Source organism: Myodes glareolus, chromosome 13 (genome assembly GCF_982192425.1).
Source record: "Myodes glareolus chromosome 13, mMyoGla1.1, whole genome shotgun sequence".
Taxonomy (NCBI): domain Eukaryota; kingdom Metazoa; phylum Chordata; class Mammalia; order Rodentia; family Cricetidae; genus Myodes; species Myodes glareolus.
Window position 1 is genome coordinate 43,041,244 of NC_142038.1, and position 23,408 is coordinate 43,064,651.

The following is a 23,408-nucleotide window of genomic DNA, read 5'->3' on the forward strand; positions in this document are numbered from 1 at the left end:
GGAGAGGACTAATGAAGCCAGGGCTTCATTCCACTGAGTCCCCAAGAGCCCAGGGTAACATTAAAAGAAGGGGGGATAATCTGTTGTTAAATTTCTGCTCAATGCCAGACTGCCCATATTACGTTATTGGAAGAGCCCAGGTATTGGGAGCCTGGAAGAGGCCAGTGGACTACCCATACAAAAGACTTGATCCTGTTTCTGTCAGTTTGTTGTCTTGTTTTTAGGAAGTTGTTCCCATAGCCATGATAGTAAAAGAAGCTTACAAACTAACTGACTTTGGGGCAGGTACTGTAGCCTCTGCTGCAGTGGAACCTCAACTCTAATTATGGGGGGGGGGCGGGTGGTGATAAAAACTTTAAGGAACTCAGTGCTCATGTAGACATAGATGTGGACCATCTGGAAAATTCTGTTTCTCATCTGGGAGCCAGGTTAGACTCTTCAGCTGAGGTTGTTCTTCAGAGCCAAAAAGTCTGGCCCTCCTCCTCATGAAAGTCTCTATATTGCACTGGGAGAAACATTTTGCTTCTATGCCAATCAGTGAGGAATAATTGCAGAAAGTTTTACCATGGTCAGAAATAACCTTCAGGAAAGAGAAAGGAGCCACTAAGAGTCTAACAACTGCTGGCCGTCCTTATTGTCCTGGTCCCCCTGGTTAGCTACTCTACTGACAGCCATGGATAGACCATTAATGCTTTTGCCTCTAGCCCTCGCTGTAGGAGTCTGCTTGCTCAGCTGCCTACTCAATTATGTAAAACCGAAAGTAAACTCTTATTAACTTATTAGTGCTAAGGGGGTGGTAGAACCCCATGACCAAAAGAAGTCCGTTTGACTCATGCCCATAAAACCAGAGAGTGATGTTACAGACTCCCAGACCTTAACACAACTGGTGCCATATTGGATGTATCATTCTGAGGCACCATACTTTGAAGCCCAGCACATAGACCCCAACACCTGCTAAAACAGAAATGCAGGCCCAATCCATCAAAGTCCTGGTTCATACTTCCAGGATCCAGAAAAGTCTCTAAATTTGCTAACTTTGCTTTTTGGCTTCTGTATTTCTGCCTCTTGCGAACTGTTCTTATTAACCGAAGTGTGTCAGTTTTTGTGCATAAAAGACCAAGAACTGTGAGGATCAAGACTGCATGAGTGGGGCCAGTTCTCTGCTCAGCCTCCAGCTGGCACTAAAGACTTTCTTTCCTGTCAATAAAGACAGTAAAAAGATAATTAAAATAAAAACAAGTGGGGTGCTAATGTGAAGATGTACAATCCTAGCGCTCAGTAGATTGAGGCAGAGAGGTCAAGATCAAGGTCTGCTTAGGCTACAGTGAATTCAAGCCAACCTTACATAGTGAGTCCCTGTCTCAAAAAGTAGGGGTGAATGGGGGCTCTAGAAGTGTAGCTACCTTGCTCAATATCTGTAAAACCCTGGGACTGATGCCCAGCATGGTCAAAACCAAAACCAAAGTCCCCTCCCATTCCTGGTCAAAACAAGCATCCTGAGTACTTTGCTAGGGGCATAAGCTATAAAGACAACTCTGCCTTGCCCTGAAAGAGCCTCGGGCCTGATGGGAAGACTAACTCTTGGTCTAAAAAGAGCTGCATACAGAGTGCCCATTTTATTTGCAGTGAGGCCACCTTGGAAAAGAGCAAACTTGGCTGAGCTGTTTTTAGCCCTTGGGAGCAACTTCAGGATGTGTGGCATTCCAGGAGAGCAGCTGCACACTATACTCTGAAAATGACGCAAGCGGCGCCTCTGTTTTTCCAGCCCACAGCGGTGACTCTCTCCGGGAAGGGGAGCCAAGCCTTTTCTCCTTGCCTTGTGCCTCAGGCCTGTTGGCCCATAGAGTTTTGGAGGGGAAGTTTCAGATTTTCTTAACTTTGTTAAAAAAAAAATAAGGACGAATGTGATAGGAAAGGATGACAGACAGCATCGCACACTGTAGAGGCCTCTCAATGACAGCGCCAACACAGAAACCGTCTACTGGCATTTCTTAGATGCAGCCAGACATAAGAACAGTGGTAATAGAAATGTTTATTGAGCACTTTGTGCAACATACCATGTTGAAGGTTTCAACATACAGCTAACTTGACCCACACTGCAATCTTAAAGATTAACTGCCAGTTCCATCTCCTATTACAGATAAAGAAAAAGAAGCTTCAAGGGGTTGGCTCTGCCAAGCATGGTGGTATGGACTGTAATCCCACCACTCAGGAGATTGAGGAAGGAAGACTGTGAGTTTGAGACCAGCCTGGATGACACAGTAAAACTCTGAAAATAAATAGATGAGGTTAGTTAGCTATCCTGTGTTATGTGGCCCCTAAGTAGATACAGGGAAACTGGAAAGGTATTAGAATCTGTTTAATATTTCGCCAGTGGCCATGTCAGAAGAGCAGAGGATGGTAATTGAAGTTCAAGATGTTAGCCCCCCAAGAGGTGAATCCCAGATGGGTGAGTCTTGGATAGGAAAGGCCATGAGACCCCAGACCCCAGATCCCAGAATATCTTTTGCTTCTGCTGTGCCTTTACATGCTGCTGCCATCTTTCTCTGATATCTGGCACGGTGTTAATGGGTGTGGGGAGATCCCCACTGCCTGTAATGTAGTGTGTTTATATCATGAATACATTTTGTTCTACCAGGCATTTTTGCCTGTGGATTATTATGAAGATAATTTCTTCCTAAACTATACTGTCTAATTGATGATGATAATACTGTTAGTTTAAATAGAGTTTTGATGATTAAAATTTAAACAAGGAAGTATCACACAACTATAACACATGTGCTTTTATTGAAGAGCAGTATAGACCACTTGTTTGGTTAGAATTACCTGAGGTATTTTATGTTATTTGTGGCTCTTGTGAAGGATGATGTTTCTCTGATTTCTTTTTCAGTCCATTTATCATCCGTGTAAAGGAGGGATACTGATTTTTTTTTCAAGTTAATCTTGTATCCTGCTACATTACTTAAGGTGTATATGAGTTGTAGAAGTTCCTTGGTAGAATTTTTGGGGCCACTTATTTAAACTATCATATCATTAGCAAATAGTGAGAGTCTGACTTCTTTTCCAATTTATATCCCCTTGATCTCCTTTTGTTGTCTTATTGCTCTAGTTGGAATCTCAAGAACTATATTGAACAGATATGGAGGGAGTGGACAACCTTGTCTAGTTCCTGATTTCAGTGGGATTGCTTTGAGTTTCTCTCCATTTAGATTGATATTGGCTATCGGCTTTCTGTATGTTGCTTTCATTATGTTTAGGTATGTTCCTTGTATCCATGATCTTTTGAAGACTTTTATCATAAAAGGGTGTAGTATTTTGTCAAAGAATTTTTCAGCATCCAATGAGATGATCATGTATTTTATTTTTTCAGTTTATTTATATGGTGAAGTACATTGACAGATTTTCATATGTTGAACCATCCCTGCATCTCTGGGATGAAGCCTACTTGGTCATGGTGGATGATTTTTCTGATGTGTTCTTGGTTCGGTTTGCCAGTATTTTATTGAGTATTTTTGCATCATGTTCATGAGTGAGATTTGTTTGTAATTTTCTTTCTTAGTAATGTCTTTGTGTGGCTTAGGTATCAAGGTAATTGTAAACTCATAAAAAGAGTTTGACAATGTTTCTTCTGTTTCTATTGTGTGGAAAAATTTGAGGAGCATTGGTATTAGTTCTTTGAAAATCTTGTAGAATTCTGAGCTGAACCATCTGTTCCTGAGCTTTTTTTGGTTGGGAGACTTTTGATAACTGTTTTGATTTCTTAGGAGTTATAGAGCTATTTGATTTGTTTAGCTGACCTTGATTTAATTTTGGTAAGTGATATTTATGCAGAAAATTGTCCATTTTCTTTAAGTTTTCCAATTTTGTGGAATACAGGTTTTTGAAATATGATGATTCCTTGGATTCCCACCATGTCTGTTTTTATATCCCCCTTTTTGTTTCTGATTTTATTAATTTAGATATTTTCTCTCTTCCTTTTGGTTAATTTGGATAAAGATTTGTATATTACGTTGATCTTCTTAAAGAATCAACTCTTTATCTCATTGATTCTTTGTATTGTTTTCTTTGTTTCTATTTTGTTGATTTCAGCTCTCAATTTGATTATTTCCTCTTGTCTAGTCCTCCTAGGTGAGTTTGCTTCTTTTTGTTCTAGAGTCTTCAAATGTTCTGTTAACTCACTAGGGAGAGATTTTTCCAGCTTCTTTATGTAGACATATAGAGCTGTGAACTTTCTGCTTAACACTGCTTTCATTGTGTCCCATAAATTTGGGTATGTTGTGTGGTCATTTTCGTTGAATTTTAGGAAGTCCTTAGTTTTTTCCTTCATTTCTTACTTGACCCACTGGTGATGAGGTGAGCACTGTTTGGTCTTTTCATGGTGTCCCAAATTTCCTGAATGTTGTGTATTAAGATTTCGTTAGATTTAATGTTTTCTTTGACCTATGAGTCTATTTCCTTTATTGTATCTCCAGCACTTGAAATTTTCTCTTCTAACTCTTGTATTCTGCTGTTTATGCTTGCATTTGTGGTTCTTGATAATTTTCCCATATTTTCTGTTCCAGAATTCTTTTGGTTTATGTTTTTTTTTAAAAATGTCTCTATTTTAGTTTTCAAGTCTTAAATCATTTCTTTCACCCATTTGATTGCTTTTTCTGGTTTTCTTTAAGGGATTTGCTGATTTCTTCCATTTTTTTTGTCTTTTCCTTCGTTTCTTTGAGGAAAATTTTTGTTTTCTATTTAAGGGCCTCAAACATTCTCCTAAAGTTATTTTTTTAGGTAATTTTATTATGTTTCATCTGTATTGGGGTGTTCAAGTTTTGCTGTTGTAGAGTCACTGGTTTTTGGTGGTGGTGTGTTGTTTTGTTCTTTGTAATGTTGAGTGTGCTCTTACCTTGCTGTCTACCCATCTTTTCCTCTGATTGGTGTAGTTGGGGCCATGTCTCTGATGACCACTCTTCCAGGTGCTAATGGATCCAAGGCTCAAATGGTTGCTCCTTGTGGTGGAGTCGGGGCTCAGCTTTCCTGGAGGTTGCTTGGAACTCCCGGAAGTCACTCTACAATCACAGAGGTTGTTCAGGCCTGCTCCCACGGAGGTCATTTGCTTGGGCCTGCTCCCAAGGTCGCTGACTCAGACCTGCTTGTTCAGAGGTCACTCATTAGCCTCTGCTCCCATGGAGGTCACTGGCTCGGACTGCTCTTGCTGAGGTTGTTGGTTCAGGCTTGGTTCTGTAGTGGTCACTGGCTCATGCCTAGTCCTGTGGCAGAGGTTGCTGTCTTGGACCTGCTTTCCTAACTTAAATTGTTTATCTTTCTCTCTCTTTCTTTTTCTTTCCCCTTTTTTTTGAGGGGGGTGGTCTTTGGTTTTTCAAGACAGGGTTTCTCTGTAGCTTTGGAGCCTGTCCTGGAACAAGCTCTTGTAGACCAGGCTGGCCTTGAACTCACAGAGATCCATCTGCCTCTGCCTCCCAAGTACTGGGATTAAAGGCATGCACCACCACCACCTGGCTAGCTTAAATTATTTTAACCTTAATGTTAGGACTTGTGTTAATAGATTTTGGAATGCATTATAGCTGAAACAAAGCTTTGAAAGTAAGTTAAAGTTAGTTTTTGTCAAATAGCTTTGTTTTAACTTGTTTTTGTCAAATAGCTTTGAGGTTAAAAAAAGAAAACCCAAGAAGACAATCTAAAGTTTTCGGAAGGCACATAGTTGAGTTAGGAACTCTTTAAGGTCAGGGAACAATAACAAAGCAGCCCAATTATTATTAGCTGATGTGCCTTTCTTGCTAGGATGGGAGTACTACACCTTGCAGGCAACCAGAAGTCGACCCAAAGTCACACTGAGGGAAGCTTGAGCAAAAGAAACCTTAAAGCCTGCCCTGAAAGTGACACACTTCCTCCAACAAGGCCACACCTCCTAATAGTGCCGCTCTCTTTGGGGGGCATTTTCTTTCAAGCCATCACATACTCCCACATTTTCATCCCAATATACTATTCTGAAACAAACAATAAACATAATTTTTCTAACCTATGCCAGTATGTTTCTCTAGGAAAAATATAACAATAAGAAAAGAATGTAATAACAATGATAATACTGATATCTCATCTAAACCAGATAACTCCTTAATACTATCATAAAATCTGAGTTGATATCTCTAGCTATCTCATTAATATCATAATTTTGTCTTACATTTTGTTTGAATCAGGGATCCAAAAAGGTCCATATGTTTCAATAGATTTGCGTGTCTTGCTATAGATTTGCATATCATTTAATTCTTTTAATCTGTAGCCTTCTTTCTGTCATCTTGCTGCTTCCAATTTAATTGTTGAAGAAACTCGTTCTTTATTACATAGAATTCGATGCATTATTGATTATGTTGATCGCATCTTGTGGTGTAATCTGAGATAGTCCCATATGTTGGTCATTGAGTTTAGTGCATCGCTCAGGTTTAAAGTTTGACTTTAATCTGTTTCCCTTTTGCAAGACTGGCTCTACAGGTGATATGATGATTTCCCACTAGGTGGCGTATGGCTTCTGTTTTGCTTGTGACGGCAATAATTGCTATATAACAACCAGGTGGGTACTCTGATGGAGCTGCAGGGCCTTCCATTACTAGCTGTGGAATACCAGGAACAGAATTACCTCCTATCTCACCCTAAACAACTGAAAGCCCGGCCAACTTTCTGAAACAGTAATCTTTATACATTGGGCAACAGGCCTCACTAGCCTGTGGTCCTTATAGAAAGATGATGCAAAATCTGGCATCTACTGAAGACTCTGGAAAATTCAGAGAAGTGGGATAATATAACCCAGAACATGGATACTATTTAGTTAATAGAGACAGAATTTAGGACTGACCCAAATCATAGAGTTAGGAGGGAAAAGCAAGTTACCACAACACATAGAAGAAACATGGTATATAAGAGATAAAACAAGACAAGAGACTAAAAGGAGAGGGATGGAAGGTAGGCAAGAACTAAAGTCGTATGTTTTGAGATGAAGGTATATTAAAGAAAACACACATCATGTGGGATTAACAGAAGATTAGAAATAGTGAAAGGAAAGATTAGTACATCACATTTAAGATGTGATGACTGAGACTATGCAGTATGAAGCCCAGAGAACGAAGCTTGGGGAGAGAAAAGAATGACACGTCAGTGGGCTGCAGGGAACCTTTGGGCCATCTGTCCGATGTGTCCTGGGGTTGGGGAGGGGCAGAGATACTGAGGAAACAATGGATGGTAAAGTTTTAATTGTCTTAATAGGACCTAGAGGTGCCTTTTATATCGTAGTAAACAACTCTTCAAATAAAGAGAACAATCTCATGAACGGAGATGGAGCCTTAGTCCATGTGCCATCGTTTTAAATGTCTTGTGCCCTTTAAGGCTATGAATTGTGTTGGTTCCCACTTAGAGTCACCCCTGAACAGTTTTGACTCACTTCTTTTTGTTTTCCTCTTCTGTTTGTCCTTAAATTGTTGTTCGTTCTTCTTTAAGGATTTATCTTTATGCTATATTTTGGGTGTTTTGTCTGCACGCATGTCTCCACCATATGTGAACAGGACCTGTGGAAACGAGAAGAGGGATCCCCTGGAACTGCATGTAGTCAGAGGCAGGTGTGAGCTGCCGTGGAGTTATTGAGAACGGAACTGGGACCTCTGGAAGAGCATCCACTGCTCTTAACATCTGAGCCAACTTTCTAGCCCCCTGTTGACCATTTTTTAAAGTGAATACATTCCTTCACACACTAAATATGTTCAACATGCTCCTGGTTGCCGGAGGAAGTCCTACACCAGTTTTCTGACCTGTCTCTGGGCTCCAAGCTCCTTCTATTCACATGTACATTGTCCCCCAGCTTCTCCTGTATGAGCTTTCGACTCACTGTAGTTTTGTCAGTCAATTCATCTTTATAATCAATTCTACAGGAGTTGGTGAATTAATGGACAATAGTATCAGATTAACGTTTATGTTTAAAGGTGTTCAGAAATACGTTGAGATTCTTATTTATTTTCCCAAGCTCCAATTACAATATTATTGTTTCAACAACCACTTCTCTATTGGTACCTTGAATCATTCTGTGCTGAGAACTAGGGCAGAATGAGAAATCTCTTGCAGCACAGCAGACCAGAAAGAGACTGACAGAGAAATACAGGTTGCTATCATACAGGGTAGCATAGGAGATGTGATCAGAAGAGATGATGCCCAGTGAGGGACTTTGCAGGAGACTGGGTAGAAATTTAGGGGTGGAACAATGAGAAGGTGAAGGAGATGGCAGGCAAGTGGAGAATGATCAAAGGCACAGGGCTAACAAGATAAGGTGTTGTTTGATCATCTTTGGTATCGTTAGACGGGCACACAACTCTGCATCCTATTTCACTTGGTTCACACAAAGGCACAAACTTTTTGACATGAGCGCTTCAAAGTTTTTTTGCTATACTTTATTCACGTGGCTACAGAACAACTCATGGGAGTTGTGGGTCTACAGTGTCGGTCCTAGGGATTGAACTCAGGTCTTTAGGTTTGGCAACAATCACCCCTAACCACGAGAAGTCTCGTGGGTCCTAAATGAGTGATTTTATGATGGTCTACTTTAGAGATCTAGGAGCTGAGGCTGGGGAAATGTGTGTCCATAACTTTTCCATATTCTCTAAAATGGTGGAGCTTGGATTTGGAGCAAGGTCTACATATTCAAAGCCCATACTCTCATTCCCTAAATAACCAAAAAATATAGGACTCATGTTCTCAGTGTGATAGGGTGAGATCAAGACGGAAGTGGAGGTGAGTCTGCTAAGGCTTGGCTTGGGAAGGGATTTATGTGCAGAATGTGTAGGGGATCATCCCTATCCACTTCCAAGACCTGACCCCTAACCACCGAACCAGAAGGACTCTTACCACCCTTCTCAACCCCAAACACCTAAGTTATGTCTCACATGTGTTTATAATTTGTGTTTCTCTTAATCAAAGAACTTTTTTCAAAAAACATTTATTTATTTATTATGTATACAATATTCTGTTTGTGTGTATGTCTGCAGGCCTGAAGAGGGCACTAGACCTCATTACAGATGGTTGTGAGCCACCATGTGATTGCCAGGAATTGAACTCAGAACCTTTGGAAGAGCAGGCAATGCTCTTAACAGGCAATGCTCATAACCACTGAGCCATTTCTCCAGCCTCTGACTTTTTTTTTTAAAAGCATTTTAAAGGTCTACAACCTGATGATTTGGTATGCATGGACATTGTGAAGTAGTCACCACAATCAAGATAACAATGTATTTTACCTCTTTTGATGATAATAGACCATCATGTGGAAGTTTAAGCTGAAATTAATCCTCTCCTCCCCAAATTAATTTTGGTCATGGTGTTTTATTGCAGCAATAGAAACCAAAACTCACACAGCAGATTAAAGCAAAGCAGGAAGTCTTTGTTATTGGCCTCAAATGCTCCCTGAGGACACTCTTAGCTATGTGGTTTGTGGAGGCTAGGTTTCTGTTTGCACATTTCAAAGGCTTTACCTAATGGTCACAAAGATGTTAGTTTATACACAAAGGAGGCAATAACTGGTATTAAGAGGGCTTGAGGTGATCCAAGCTAATTTGACTCTGGACCTGAGCCATTCCCAACTCTCCACAGTCACAGAAGTTCTGACTAACTAACCAGCCTTGCAGAAGGGTCAGTGGAAAAAGTACAGTTATTTTCAGAGAACTTTTGGTTCAGAGCCGTCTCTCTGAGCTTTGATTTCTTCTACAGCAGACGGGAACTGTACCACTGGCCTGACACCACACAGAATTGGTCAGGGAGTAAAATGAAAGAATGTAGCTAAGAATGTGCTATGAATTATGGAGCCTTGTGCAAGCACGGAAGGAAGAGTTTGATTCCCTGCAGGGGCTTACAGACTCAGTCGAGTCAATTCTTTCAGCGCCTCTCAATTCTGTCACAAGGTGGCAGCAGAGTCCCATCTTTGCTCTTGTCTTTGGCGATTGCTAGAGAAGGCAGACATTGGAAAAGGGTTGTAGATGCCTTAACCATCCTTGATCTAGACTCAGAGACTTTTCTTTCCTATTAATATGTACAAAGAAAGGAAATAATTTGCCCAAGATGAACTAATCAGTTTATGCCCTCATTAATGGCATAAACTTCATTAATGGCATGCTAGCCCATTCCACACTGAAGGCTGAGACGGCACCTCCATGTCCTAAGCCTTCTGGGCGCACAGCGAGCACTAGGTCAACTCAGGACATAGAGAGCTATTTATTTTTAAGCAAACAAACTAGTGAACTAACTAATCTAAGATTTTTAATCAGATTTCTTCCCTGAGGGACTACTCATTTGAATTACGTTTTCAAGGTGGTTTGGGAGAGGGTGCATTCAATCAGTTCTGATTCTTCCAGGGGAGAGAATTTTGAAGATGTTGTGAGCTACAGGAAAACAGGAGAAAAAGTCTGTGGTAACCACTGGAAAGACCTGAAGGGACATGGACCCTAGGTGAGGAAACACTACGCGTCTGAAAGGCAATTTAGGAATGGTTAGGCTAGTTCAGTGAGAAGATGATGGCAGCTGCCCCAGGAAATGGTGCGCTGCTTCAGAACCCCAGGTGTCTGCATTTGGCTCTCCCTCCCCGTGGCATTCCCCTAGGAAGCACCTGTTCAGATATAGCCATTCTCAGAATACAAAAGGGGGCAAACATAAAGGAAGTGACTGTGACCTTGTGCTCCTGGCAATTCTCGCCAAGATGGAACGGGAGCCAAATAAGAGAATGTGGGCTTGAGAAACCAACAGACGCTGGCTTAGAGTCAGCCCCATTTACTTCCTGCTATCCATTTTTCATGATCTGATCTATATAATGATGATCACAAAATCTTTCTTCTATTGAGAAATCTGACAAGGTAGCTAACTTTTCTAGACCTCAGTTATACTGTCTGTATAATGAAAGTAATAATAAATAAAAGGTGCGGTGTCATAAAGTTTTATGAACATGAATACGAAAATGCTAACTAGAGCCCTGCATGACATGCAAACCCACTTTGTATTCGCTTTTGGCATTTTTGTTCACTATAGAATGTTTTGGGAATTAAGTGTTATTTGTCTGTAAGCTGTGAATCTTCTCAGGCAAAAAAACACCACCAGAGGCACAGAGATCATCAGTCTAAGACCCACCCATTCCTCTTCTGGATATTCACCTAGCAGAAATCCAATAATATAGCCATGTATGAATTATCTATGTGTATTCGTAGCAACTTTGTATGCAATGACCCCAAATCCTATACAAACTGATGTCCACCAACAGGTAAATGGACTACAGATATATTGCGTAACCAAATTTGAGATAATGAACAATCATAAAATTTGGAAAGGCAGCACCTCTTTGAGTTAATGAATATTATGCTAATTATTTTATATTTTCATCTTTTATTAAATGTTTTACTATTTAAAAAAAACAAAAAAAAACCCAAAAAAAAATGAATGAGCTTCTGGTACAGGATACAACATGGATGAATGTATTTTCAACAAAATTATGCTGTGTGGAGAAGTCAGATAGGAAATGGAAAATAAAAAGAAGGAAAGAAATATCAAAATGAAAAAGTAATAGGGCAGTGACTGAGATAGACATAAATGTCCACCTTCTCCTTTAATCTTTCTATGATAAAGATGTGTTCTTTGTTCTTGTGTCACTGGAGGATTCATGAGTGCTGATGCTTCAGTAGCTGTTTGGCATCTACTTCCTCAGACACTGTGTCTAGGGAGGTGTAGACCCTCTTTTATATTCAGGTCCATACACCACTTTCAAGCAAAGACTTGTTATTCCCTGTTATTCTATATCTGTAGTCTATATATATTTGCTGAACACTTTGTGGCTGATGCCACTATAGTTGGCTTTGGAGACACCAAAGTGAGTAAGATGTACATTCAAGGAACACACATATACAGGCATATACATCCCTGTATTTAAGGAACACACATACACAGGCATGCACATACATGCACACATAAACACACTCATATATTTATGTATTTATAAATGTAATCATAAAAGGAGATTTATTATTATTTTGAAAAAATCTTTTTCAGTTTCCAAAGCACTTTTTCTTTGTCTATTTCTAGGACATCCATGGGTGGGGGTGATGAGAAGCTGGTATAGAAAGACTAAATATGTAGGGCAAGCTCTCCAAAGTTGAAAGGCAAGCCCCAAAGAACAGATTCAGCTACATAACATGGAGAAAAACAGGGACTCGTCAATCCCCAGTTTCAAGAAGCCCTACCACTACTCCGTGCCTCTCCTCTTTCAGGAGAAACATCTCAGCCTCAACTATGAGTTTGATTTGGGCACATAGATGGAGGGAAAGAGACCTTCTTCACCTCACAAGGAACACTTACCTTCTTTTCGTTATTGCATCTGTGACTTCGAGAAGGAATTCCTGAACACAGCCTGAAATACTTATTCTTGAATCCCTTCCCCAGTATCCTCTCTTGTGGCTGGAAAGTAAATAAACTCCACCATTGATATGAACGCTGCATTTCTTTGTTTTTAATTTTAATTTTTATTTACTTATTTACCTATTTTATTCATCGTTTTTAAAATTTATTTTACATATCAATCCCACTTTCCCTCCCTCCTCTCCTAACATTTCTTCCATCAGCTAGTTTTAATTTTCTTACAGGCAGCTTTCAGTCTGGCCGAATAGAGGGAAACTTTCAGAATCCCTGAGCTAATACAGCCATTGTGGATAACGCGGTAGGACGGTTCTTTAAAAAATTAACAGCAAAAGCAATCTCTGATCTCAAGGCTACTCTGTATATTTATTTCCAAAAGAGTTAAATCAGTATGTCAGAGCCAGGTCTCATGGCATAGGCCTCTATTCCCAGTCCACTACCTACTTTTCAGTGGCCACAGCGACAGGAAGGAAAATAACACGCGATCAACGATTTTTGTGGCTGTCGGTACAGCCCCCAGCTACATACAAAGCTAGAGCAGTTTCTCAGCCACAGGCTTGACTTTCAGGTGTCACATACTGGCTCCTTCGGCCTGGTACTAATTCAATCTAGGAACTAACAGGAAGAGGCCACCTTTCTTTTACACCCCATTCCATGGTCACACGAAGGGATAGCACCCAGCGGCAGCCCTGATCCAGAATTCTCACGGGTTTAGGCAGGTTTTTTGTTTCCATTCCCATATTTGGCAGTTCTCCTGATTGATTCCTATTGTACACCTCCTTTGCCTACACCCAGCCAGTCAGGGCTTGCCAGAGCTTGGGTGAACCGAGGTTTCCCGAGTCCAACTCTCAGATACCCCTTTGAAAAACCGGAAGAGCTTGGTGTGGTGGCTCAGGACAAATCCGAGGCAGGTCTGTTGCCCTTAGAGCACAGGCTTGGTTACAGGGTAAGATCTTGTCTCTCAAACTTTCTTTTCCTTCACTACTTTTTAAAGTTAAAAATAAACACAGGACAATAATCAGCAGTTACAGCGTTAGTCACTTCTGTTTTATGAGCTTAAGAAGTGTTTAAAAAACAAGTACAAGAAGCGGAATAGAAGAAAGCCACTCTTAGTGTGGAAGCAGGATGAGTTCGGTAGAGGAAACGGTGTAAGTGTGTGGCTCAGGAAAGGGAGCTGTACCAGTGTTTGCTTAGTACTTTCCCGACTTTTAGCAAATTGAGCAGTCTTGTTTTAGCAGTGAAACTAGGGTCGGTATTTCTTTACTAAGTAAGGGAGTGATTACATTGAATATTGATTGCAGAACTTCCTTTATTAGAAGAGGTAGAATGGATACGGAGAGAGACTCATTGCTTAGCTCACTTGGGTGTTTTTGTGGTTCATTCATCCTCAGATGACAGAGAAAAGAAGTTCTGACGGAACAGGAAAATGAAGGAGAACAGGCGCAAGGCAGTGACAGTTTCCAAAAAAACTGAAAAAAATTCACAGGTATTAAGAAGATATTTATTCAAGCCAGGTGGTGGTGGCACACACCTTTAATCCCAGCACTTGGGAGGCAGAGGCAGGAGGATCTCTGTAAGTTCAAGATCAGCCTGGTCTACAAGAACTAGCTCCAGGACAGGCTCCAAAGCGACAGAGAAATCCTGTCTTGAAAAACAAATGAGTAAACAACAACAACAACAACACGACCAAAAAGAGAAGCAAAAAACCAAAAACGAAGTAACCTCCTAAAAAGAGAATATTTATTTAAAATAAAACACATTTACATTTATTTACAATAAAAGTGGGCTGCAGTTCAAATTTCATAAGTATCGGGAAGGTCTAACTAAGGAAACAGCCAAACTTCTGTGATTTAGTAAAAGACACTGTGCTAACAGCTGTTGAAACAATAGGTCAATTATCTTGGTAAAATCTTGCTGATGCTCCTATGCAATGTGGATCTTTTAATAATGTTTAAGTAATGAGACGATAATTCTTTTGAAATGCTGTAGATAATTATATTGTTGTTGTTGATAAAATCTCCCAGCTTACAAAGTTATGATGACTCGTATTTAATAGACACAAAGACAATAGCTAAAAGGCCGTTTTTTGTAATGAAATCTCTATCGACACAGTTCATTCATTAGTTAAAATGATACCCGGCCAAACTGGAGTGCGAATTAATCTGTGACTAGTTTTTCAAGTCTTAATAGCATTGGTGGCAAAGAGAAACGTAGTGTTATCACAAGTTAAGGATCTGATTCAGGCAGGGAAATTAATTATAACCACAATGTTCAGTCTAAAGAGTAAGACACATTTTCAACTTTAACCCAGTTATAATTAACTACTAAATTGTAGTACTGTATTTTCAGACTTATCCAATCAATTGAATAGCTATGTGATTGAAAGGTCCAGTTTCATCCAGAAGTGGAACTGCTCTGATGTGAAGGAGGCACAGCCGGGGTTTTTCCTGACCGTAGCACAGCAGACAACGTTCTGGTTAGTCCAGTGAATGGCAGGAACATTGTACCCCAGCCGTCCCTGCTGTTCTTATCATCTGCTTCCTCATCTTTGCTCTCCTTCAATAGCGATGGTGGCTAGGTTAAAAAAAAGAAAGAAAGAATGGCCTCCATCTTTGTGTGTTCTGTGGATGAATGGGATAGACATGCTTAACTTGAATCATAACTGGGCCTCAAGATGTGTGTTTAACTCTGACTTCCTCTGCACCACACCCTATTCCATGCTGTTCCTTTTCCTTCATCCATTTCAGAAAGGCTTTGGTGTTGGCTACTGGTTTCTACACCCCTGTTGTTATGCAAGCCAGTCTTAATGATCCCTTGGATTCATCCGTGTGCACAGTGGACAAGGTGATATTTTTGTATCTTTCTTGGGGTGCAATGCACCAGCAGTGGTGAAGGAGCAACACTAGGTCCTTCTGGAAATTCTTGTTGAGAAAGCCATAAAAGAGAGGGTTTATACACGTAGAAACCATAGCAATCAAGTGGCAAACTACAAATACCAGGTCGTGGTGGCAGCTCATCAGCATCTCATGATACCAGTCAAAGATGACATTGAAGATGTTCAAGGGCAGCCAGCAGGCACCGAAAGTCACTACAATGGAAATCAACATCACATTGACCCTCTTGTTCTCATTGAGGCGGGTCTCGTTTCCCCTCCTCCTACCAACCTTCTTAGTTCTTCTTTGGAGGCAGATAACAATCCTTAGGTAGCAGATAAGAATAAAACCCAGAGGGACCAAATACTGGAGCATAAACAGCGATGTGGAAAAGAGGAGTTGATTCAGTTTGGAAGGCCAGATCTCCACACAGGCTACCCGGTGGGTGTAGACATCATCAGGGAGAGAGAGATTGTGGAAGGGCTCGCTGGTGAGGTGGTAGGACAGGAATAAGGGAATAGACAATGAAAGGGAAATGAGCCAAATCAAGACGATGCCCCAATAGGCATGAAATACCCCGGGCTTCCAGCCACGGGGGTTCACAATCAGCTGATATCGTTCAATAGCAATCAGTACAAGGGAGAATACGGACACGGAGATGGACACACTTTGCACATAAGAAGTGAGCTTACACATGGTGCTCCCAAATACCCAGTGGTCCATCAGAGTGTAGATGACTGTAAAGGGAATGCACATGACACACACTAAGATGTCCGAGAGGGACAGATTGGCGATCAGTATGTTGGTGACGTTTTGAACTTCTCTCTGCTTCTTAAAGATGATGATGATAAGAGACAGGTTTCCAAAAACGCCCATGATTAGGACCACAGTATATGCTATGAGCAGCAAGAGTATGGCTAGGAAAGGGGGTTGACAGGACTCGAAGTAGAAAAACGCAGAGTTGTTGCTCTTGGCACTAGTTTTATTAGGTGCTGGTTGGTTTGGGGGCACTTCCATTCCGTCAGGGTTGCAATAAGAGATTTTCTAAGCTTGCTTGTATCATCAATGGATGTTTGGTCGTCAGTTCTTGAGGGAACACAGGATCTGAAACTCTCAAAAGATAGTCAGTGGGTTTAATCTTCCTGATCGCTGTCTGTGTTTGGTGGAAACAAAATGACGTCAGCATGCTCTTGAGATTCTAAAATCAAACAGAACCCAGAATGTTAATGTAAGTTCCTGTTTTTCAAGAGTCCCATGTAGCCTAGGCTTTCCTCAAACTCTCTATGCATGAAAGGATGACTTTGAACTTTTGATCCCTGCCTTCTCCTCCTGCGTGCAGATTACAGGCATTCATTCCCACACATGCAGTGTGTAGTCCTGGGACTAGAACCTAGTACCTCAGGCATGTTAGGCAAGCACCTTATCAAGGGAGCTACATCTCCAGCTCACAAAATCTTAGCAATATAGATACTATTGTTAACAGTATAGATAATTCTATTAACAGGACAATGTTCCTGAGGCTATGGACATGAGTTAAGCAGGTCTCTGTTTAGCCATGTTCTCGTCTCTCTTCATGCTATTTTATTAGTCTTATCCGTAAGTAGTAAGATGATGTGGGAGGCTCCTCTGTGTGCTGTCATTACCATTAATGAATAAAGAAACTGCCTTGGCCTGTTGATAGGGCAGAACTTTGGTAGGCAGGGAAAACGAAATGGAATGATGGGAGAAGAAGGGTGGAGTCAGGAAGAGATGCCATGGACCTGCCACTGCCAGAGATAGATGTGCTCAAACTTTGCTGGTAGGCCACGACCTCATAGTGATGCACAGATTAATGGAGATGGGTTAAATTAAAATGTAAGTTTAGCCAATAAGAAGCTAGAGCTAATGGGTCAAGCAGTGATTTAATGAATATGGTTTCTGTGCGATTATTTTGGTTCTGGGCAGCTGGGAAAAACAAGCAGCCTTCCTGCTGCAGTAAGTCAAGAATGTGACAACACCCAGGTAACTACGTAAGGCAGTACATATATATATATATATATATATATATATATATATATATATATATATGTATATAAATATATATACACACACACATATATATATGTATGTATTATGTATACACACACACACACACACACACACACATTTTCATTCCCTTCATCTTGTCCTAATTTTTCAGGATCATATGACTGCACACCCTTTTCATCTAAAAGATTGTGCAAATCCTCGAGATAGAGATTGTACTGCGGAGCCCAGAAGACTATGTTTGGATTTGTATCTGTCATAGTGTGTTTGTGTTCACTCCAAAACTCATGGCCAATATTCATGGTAACAGTATTAAGTGGAACTTTTAGAAGATAAGTTGGCCAAATGTTCTTTCTTATCATGGATTAGAGCCATATAAGACAGGATGAGAGCTAAGGATATAGTTTAGTAGTAGAATGCTTATTTAACACATACAAAACTTTGTGTTCCATCTGCTCCAAAAATTCCATCCACCCATGCACTCATGCATGAATGCATATACACCTGAATGCATCCATCTACCAAGAGCTTGCTGCTTCTGTCCCTCGACATGTAAGGACTCAATACTTATACCTTCTACAAAAGCATCATCCTGGGAAGCAGGCAGTGGTTGTCACCAAACTTGAACTTGCTGACACGTTGATCCTGAACTTACTAGAGACCAGAACTATGAGAAACAAATTTCTATTGTTTATAAATTATATAACTTTTGGTATCCCCTACAGCATCACAAAGGAACTGTAGGACAGGTTCCAGGCAGAAGTGTTCAAACTTTTGACACTGACACACAACCTGGTCATCTACAAAGTTCATGCTTGAAAACTCTTGGGAGCTGTGAATCCCCAGAACCAGAATTTCTTGTTTAACTTGTTTCCCCCTGATCTGAGTGCCTACAGCTGCTCTGAGCAGGAGACCCTCAGGAGTTCCTGATGGCAGGTGAGTGAGTTTGGCTGGGGCATGGCTATCCCTATAGAAGCTGCCCCTGGACACAATAAAGGGGACATTCTTGGGGCATTTTGTCATCAAGGATGATCTGTGTCTCTGTCTGTGAGTCCTTGTGTGTTTCAATCTCCAGTCCTTTGCCCAGTTCACGAACTGCATGGCGGCACATAGAGCGCAGACGGGCGTCCTGTGCCTCAGAGATCAAAGTGATTAAGTTACCGAAAGGTTGGGAAAAGTCTTACAATTTTAAAAGCGTGTTTATGATTTTGTGTTATGCCACCCTCTTAGCGTCCACCAGTCACTTGTAGCCTTCAGGCCACAGGTTGAACATACCTGAGAGCATTACTGGAAATGATTTACATCATATTCCTACCTGAAAAGTGGGAATAAAGAACGCCTATTTGTCTGAGTTGTGTGAAGATTAAATAACATTGTGCAGCTCAACTAGGTTTGGTACCCTGCTCCGATTTTGAGAACTCAGAAAAGGAATTCAATGCATAGACATCTACTACTTATAATTAATTTTGTTTAGAACACATCCCATTAGTTCTTTCTTTCTCCAGATTTCAACTAATGTCCAGTGGATAAGGAGCCATGGTTCAATGGCTCAGTGGTCACATTCAGTGGAATTATCCATATTGTGAGACATCACAAGCTTAAAAAAACTAAAACTAAAAATTGAGATTTCTGTTCCAAAGAGGAAACATGGAAGGAGGGTAGAGGGGAGGGATGGAAAACCTCTTCATATTGGTTTATTCTTTAGGAATCTGGGGAAAGAAACATAAATAAAATTGATAAAGGAAATTGAACACTAAGGATGGGAGGAAATGAACTTTTCTTTGTTGTGTGAAATTACTTTGGCCTGCTCTTCCCCAAGTTCAAAGGCTTAGAAGATTGTTACTGGAAAGCACCTCAAGAAGACTTTTGTCTGTACAATAAACACCGTAAAAATACCAGAGATGAATAGGAGCCACTGATAAACACAGCGTACTTTGTAAAAAAAAGCCTCCAGGGACTTGTCGGTGATGTGGTGACAGAAGAAATAGCAATGTTTCAAAGCATTAAAAAAAGGTTTAGGGCTTGGACGTTTCGGGGTTTCTGCAGACCTGAAGTTAACAGACATTGACCGAAGGGCAATTTCAAATCATGTTTAAACTCCTCACATATGTTGATAGACTTGAACTATAGGTGAGAAATGGAAGGCTTTGATTGCTAATTAGAGGCTTCCCACCAAGCAAAATTCACTTGAAGGGGAAAAGGAATGAAAGGGAGATAGGGCAGTAACTACACATGCAGTCCCATAGCATGTATGGGAGTTCCTCAAAGGGGACATAGCTGCTAGCTAGCTGCCACTCCTCTGGCGCTCAATTTCTTCCTCAGTCAAGTTAAAATTAAAAATGGCCTCTTTATTTCACATCTTTGTATGAGGGTCAATGAAATGATACCTTGAAGGCATTTCATAAACTGTGAAACACTACGCATTATTGTGCTGTTGACTGTGTTAGTTACCTGGGCAGAACCGATCAGGCCTCTATCCTCCAGACACTGGAGTGCTCTGACATCTGCTATCTGGTTTATATCTATAGCACCACCTTTTGTGGGAAGGGATGGGAATGCTTTAGTTCCATCCAATTTATGGAAAAACCAAGTCTCAGAAGGTCCAATAAATTAGCTGGAGCAAAGCATGCTCATCAAAGTCGTGTGTGTGTGTGTGTGTGTGTGTGTGTGATTTTTCTCTACAGTTATTATTGTCTGTAGGAAAAACACACTTCTTATGACTCCTGTGAAGACAGCTCTGATAACAGCTTCTCTCTTTACAGATGTGAAAATCCACAGACCTTACAGAGGCCCTCGTACGTGGGCCACAGAGAAAGGAGTAAACAGCAGCCTTTACTTTTGCCCTTTCTTACAGATGTCTTCACAGTGGACTGGGGAACTCATTATCCCGCCACAGTAGGTGCAAGATTGTGTAAAACCTATCTCTTCCCTTGTATGTTGATTATTATTCAATGGAAAAAAAAACCACCCTGATTTCAAGTCTTTAAATTCCCAGAGAAGCTCAGAACTCAAAAAAGTCAGAAAAACCCTGGATGGGCTTCGCCTGGGAGGGGCTCAGAGCTGACTGCAGGAGCTGTATTGCCCAACGCCCGCTGCACAGCTCAAAGAATAGTCGTGAAATCCCTAAATATGGACTTCAGATTGCACCATGGGCTTTGCCCTGCACATAATTGGTAACTCTAAAGTTTAAATATGTAAATCCTGCTTATCTGGGAGCAAAGTAATGCCAAACTCAAGTTCATAAAAAAATTCTTAGGATGCAATTCTATTTTAGGAATGTTCATCTTGGTGGACTGCTGAGTTGGAAAGGGACTAGAGATGTGAGATCTCAGAGGAACAAGTGACTATGCTCAGATCTATGGAGAATTCAGAACAGAGGTATTCTCCTACCTTTGGCTTGATTGTATCTTGCTCATGAAGTGCCTACCTTGGCTTCTTTTGTTTATTTCTTGTGGTTCAATAATTACACATTAAATTAATTTAAAAATATTTTTTGGGTTTATATTTTCAAGATGAACAAAGGGAGAGCATTACTCTATGAAAATCTCCAGGAACATTTAAATTTCCATATCTGGATGTCCTTTTTGCTAGGGTGTATTTGTCTCTTTTTTTTAAACACAATTCTTCTGAGAGGGAAGGGAGGAGAAATTGGGCGTAGGATTTATGTGTTTGCTTTGATCACTCTGTTCTTTTTCTGTCATTAACTCCCTCTTTTCTTAACTATGAAACGCAGTTAAACAAAAAAAGCATATTTTAAATTATTTAGAACCATATTTTGGCATGGACAAAACTCTCAACTCTTTACTTGAAAGTGATTCTTCTGCAATCCTCTCATTTGGCAGATGTTACTGTGACCATAGCTCAAATCTGGGTGCCAGAGTTCCATGATCTTGCCAGTACTTTCTGTTACTTCATGCTATATATTTCTTTTGAAGTTCTACATTTTTACTATTAGCTATTCAAAACAGGTGAAGAGTATTCTGTTTTACACACACACACACACACACACACACACACACACCTGAACTCACTTTTCCCTCTTAAGCTCCTAAGAACACAAATTCTATAGTTGTATTAATGAAAATAGGATCCTCAGTGGTTAGAGAATCAATGATTGTAAAAGTACTGCACATTCTTTAGTTTATTCACCAAGCATATATGTACCGAAAGACAGGGTGTTTTAACCTGATGACTACACAGCCTTGTGCTTTAACAGGAATGACACTTCCATTTTGACTGACAAGCATGGAAACCAGGACCCACTGACTTGTTCATGATCGGCTAAAATTATGTATTCGAAACTGTCACCAAGACATATTTTTGTGTATTTGGTCATTTGATTTGTTTTAAAAAAATTAGTCACACAAATTGTTCCATAAAGAGAACTGGAACTAGAACCTTGTACATCCCTAGGAATGCAGACCCACAGTGAGTATCCATAATTAACATCAAGAAACAAATCAGACTCTTTCATGGTCGTATTAAAAAGTGCAGTTGTCCTGATCATTCAACTTTATGCAAACCTTTTTATTCTGTTCAATTATCTGCCCATTAAAAGCTCAATTTTATATTTACCTTCTGTAGAAGTGTGTTACATTTTACAATTTGAGGACTGCATTTGAGCAATGCATTCATTTACAACACACACTTCATTTTTTTTCCTTGCTGGAAATAGTTTATATGTTTTTTCTTTTGAACTTGACAAGTGTCTCAGCTCATGTCAAGTGTTAGAAGAAAACACACATTTGATCACACAGAGCTGCTCTTCAAATCGAGCCAGCACACACTGTTCAATTGGCTTTACTTTTTTTTTTTTGGAAAGGTAATGGTTAAGTTTTCCGTTTTAGGAATATTATGATCCACAGTTCTTAAAAGAGCACCACATCATATGTGTCACAGGATTTAGGCTTAGATTTGCCAAGGAAAATAAATTTACTGGCGTTAAAAATTTACTTACTAGCAGATAAACAAAAGTAATTAAGTCTTCATTGTGTAACTTCATTGTGTAACTGGGAACTTGATACTTTCCCTACAATAGTGTATTCTAAAGCTGTGGATTTGTTTTTCAGATCACAAAACAAGAAGACAAGTGATACAGTTAAAATTGAAATCAGGAAAATTCCAATTTTTAATGATCTTGTACTCCAAAATTGAAATATCTTAGCACAAAATGTGCTGAAAACCATATTTATATGAGTAAAAAAGTCCCAATTTCTTACCTGTTAGAAATTTCCAGCTCTATTACTGTCTTTTCATCTTCCTCACGCTTTCTTTCTTTAGGCTCGGTATTTTTAAAGTTTATTTCTCTACAGAAGGATGCCACCTTAGCCACCTCTCGAAGTGCCAACACTGCCTTCTCCCTTCCTGATGCATCTCTGCACGGTCTGCCGCTTCCCCTCAGGAGCTACTCCTTGTAATTGGAGTCAGTGCACAGGCAGAGAAGATGGAGTTCTGCCATCCAGTGGGTGCTGCAGGCCCCTGAAGAAGAGGCAGGGAGGAGTCAGGAACCTTGTCAGCCGTCAAGGCTCGCTGCAGCTGCTCATGGGATGCTGTGAAAATGTCACGAATGTCCCTCTCTAGCATCTGCAGAAGTGTTAATAAAAGTGCATCTTGAAAACCTATGCCACTTTCTGGCACGTATAGTTATACTTTAAAAAAAAAGACTGGCTTTGTAAAATTCTGAAAATTAATTTAAATGTCCCTGGAAAATTGTTAGCAAATATTAGTAGTTGTAGAAAATTTACTTCTACCTAATAGATGGAATTCATTCTACATTAGTGTGATAATTTGTTAATTTGACTGAAATACATGTACATTTGTGTTATTCAAATTTGATAAAACAAATTATCATACAATGCAGAATAAAATCAAAATCATCTACATTTGTTTTTATCAAGCTATTAGTATTAATAAAAATCTTTTTAATATTGAAATTAACGCTGAATTTCTTAGAAAGAGATTAAATAAAAATATTTTCAGACAGAGAATCAAGTAGCCTGGGATGGCTTTGAACTTACTATATAGTTGAGGTTGACTCTGGGATTCTGAATCTCCTGACTTCCCCCTGCCAAGGCTGAGATCACA

The 23,408-nt window shown here is 40.1% G+C and overlaps 1 protein-coding gene across 1 annotated transcript; it reads right to left on the reverse strand.

The window, feature by feature from the left end:
- Nucleotides 1–14,144: 14,144 nt before the first annotated feature.
- On the reverse strand, nt 14,145–22,798 carry LOC125390501 (neuropeptide Y receptor type 6). The gene is made up of 2 exons (XM_048419547.3): nt 22,544–22,798; nt 14,145–16,497 (listed from the first exon to the last, which is right to left on the reverse strand). Exon 2 carries the CDS (start codon nt 16,314–16,316, stop codon nt 15,201–15,203), a length of 1,116 nt encoding a protein of 371 aa, XP_048275504.2. The 5' UTR covers nt 16,317–16,497; nt 22,544–22,798; the 3' UTR covers nt 14,145–15,200.
- Between the last annotated feature and the right edge of the window lie 610 nt (nt 22,799–23,408).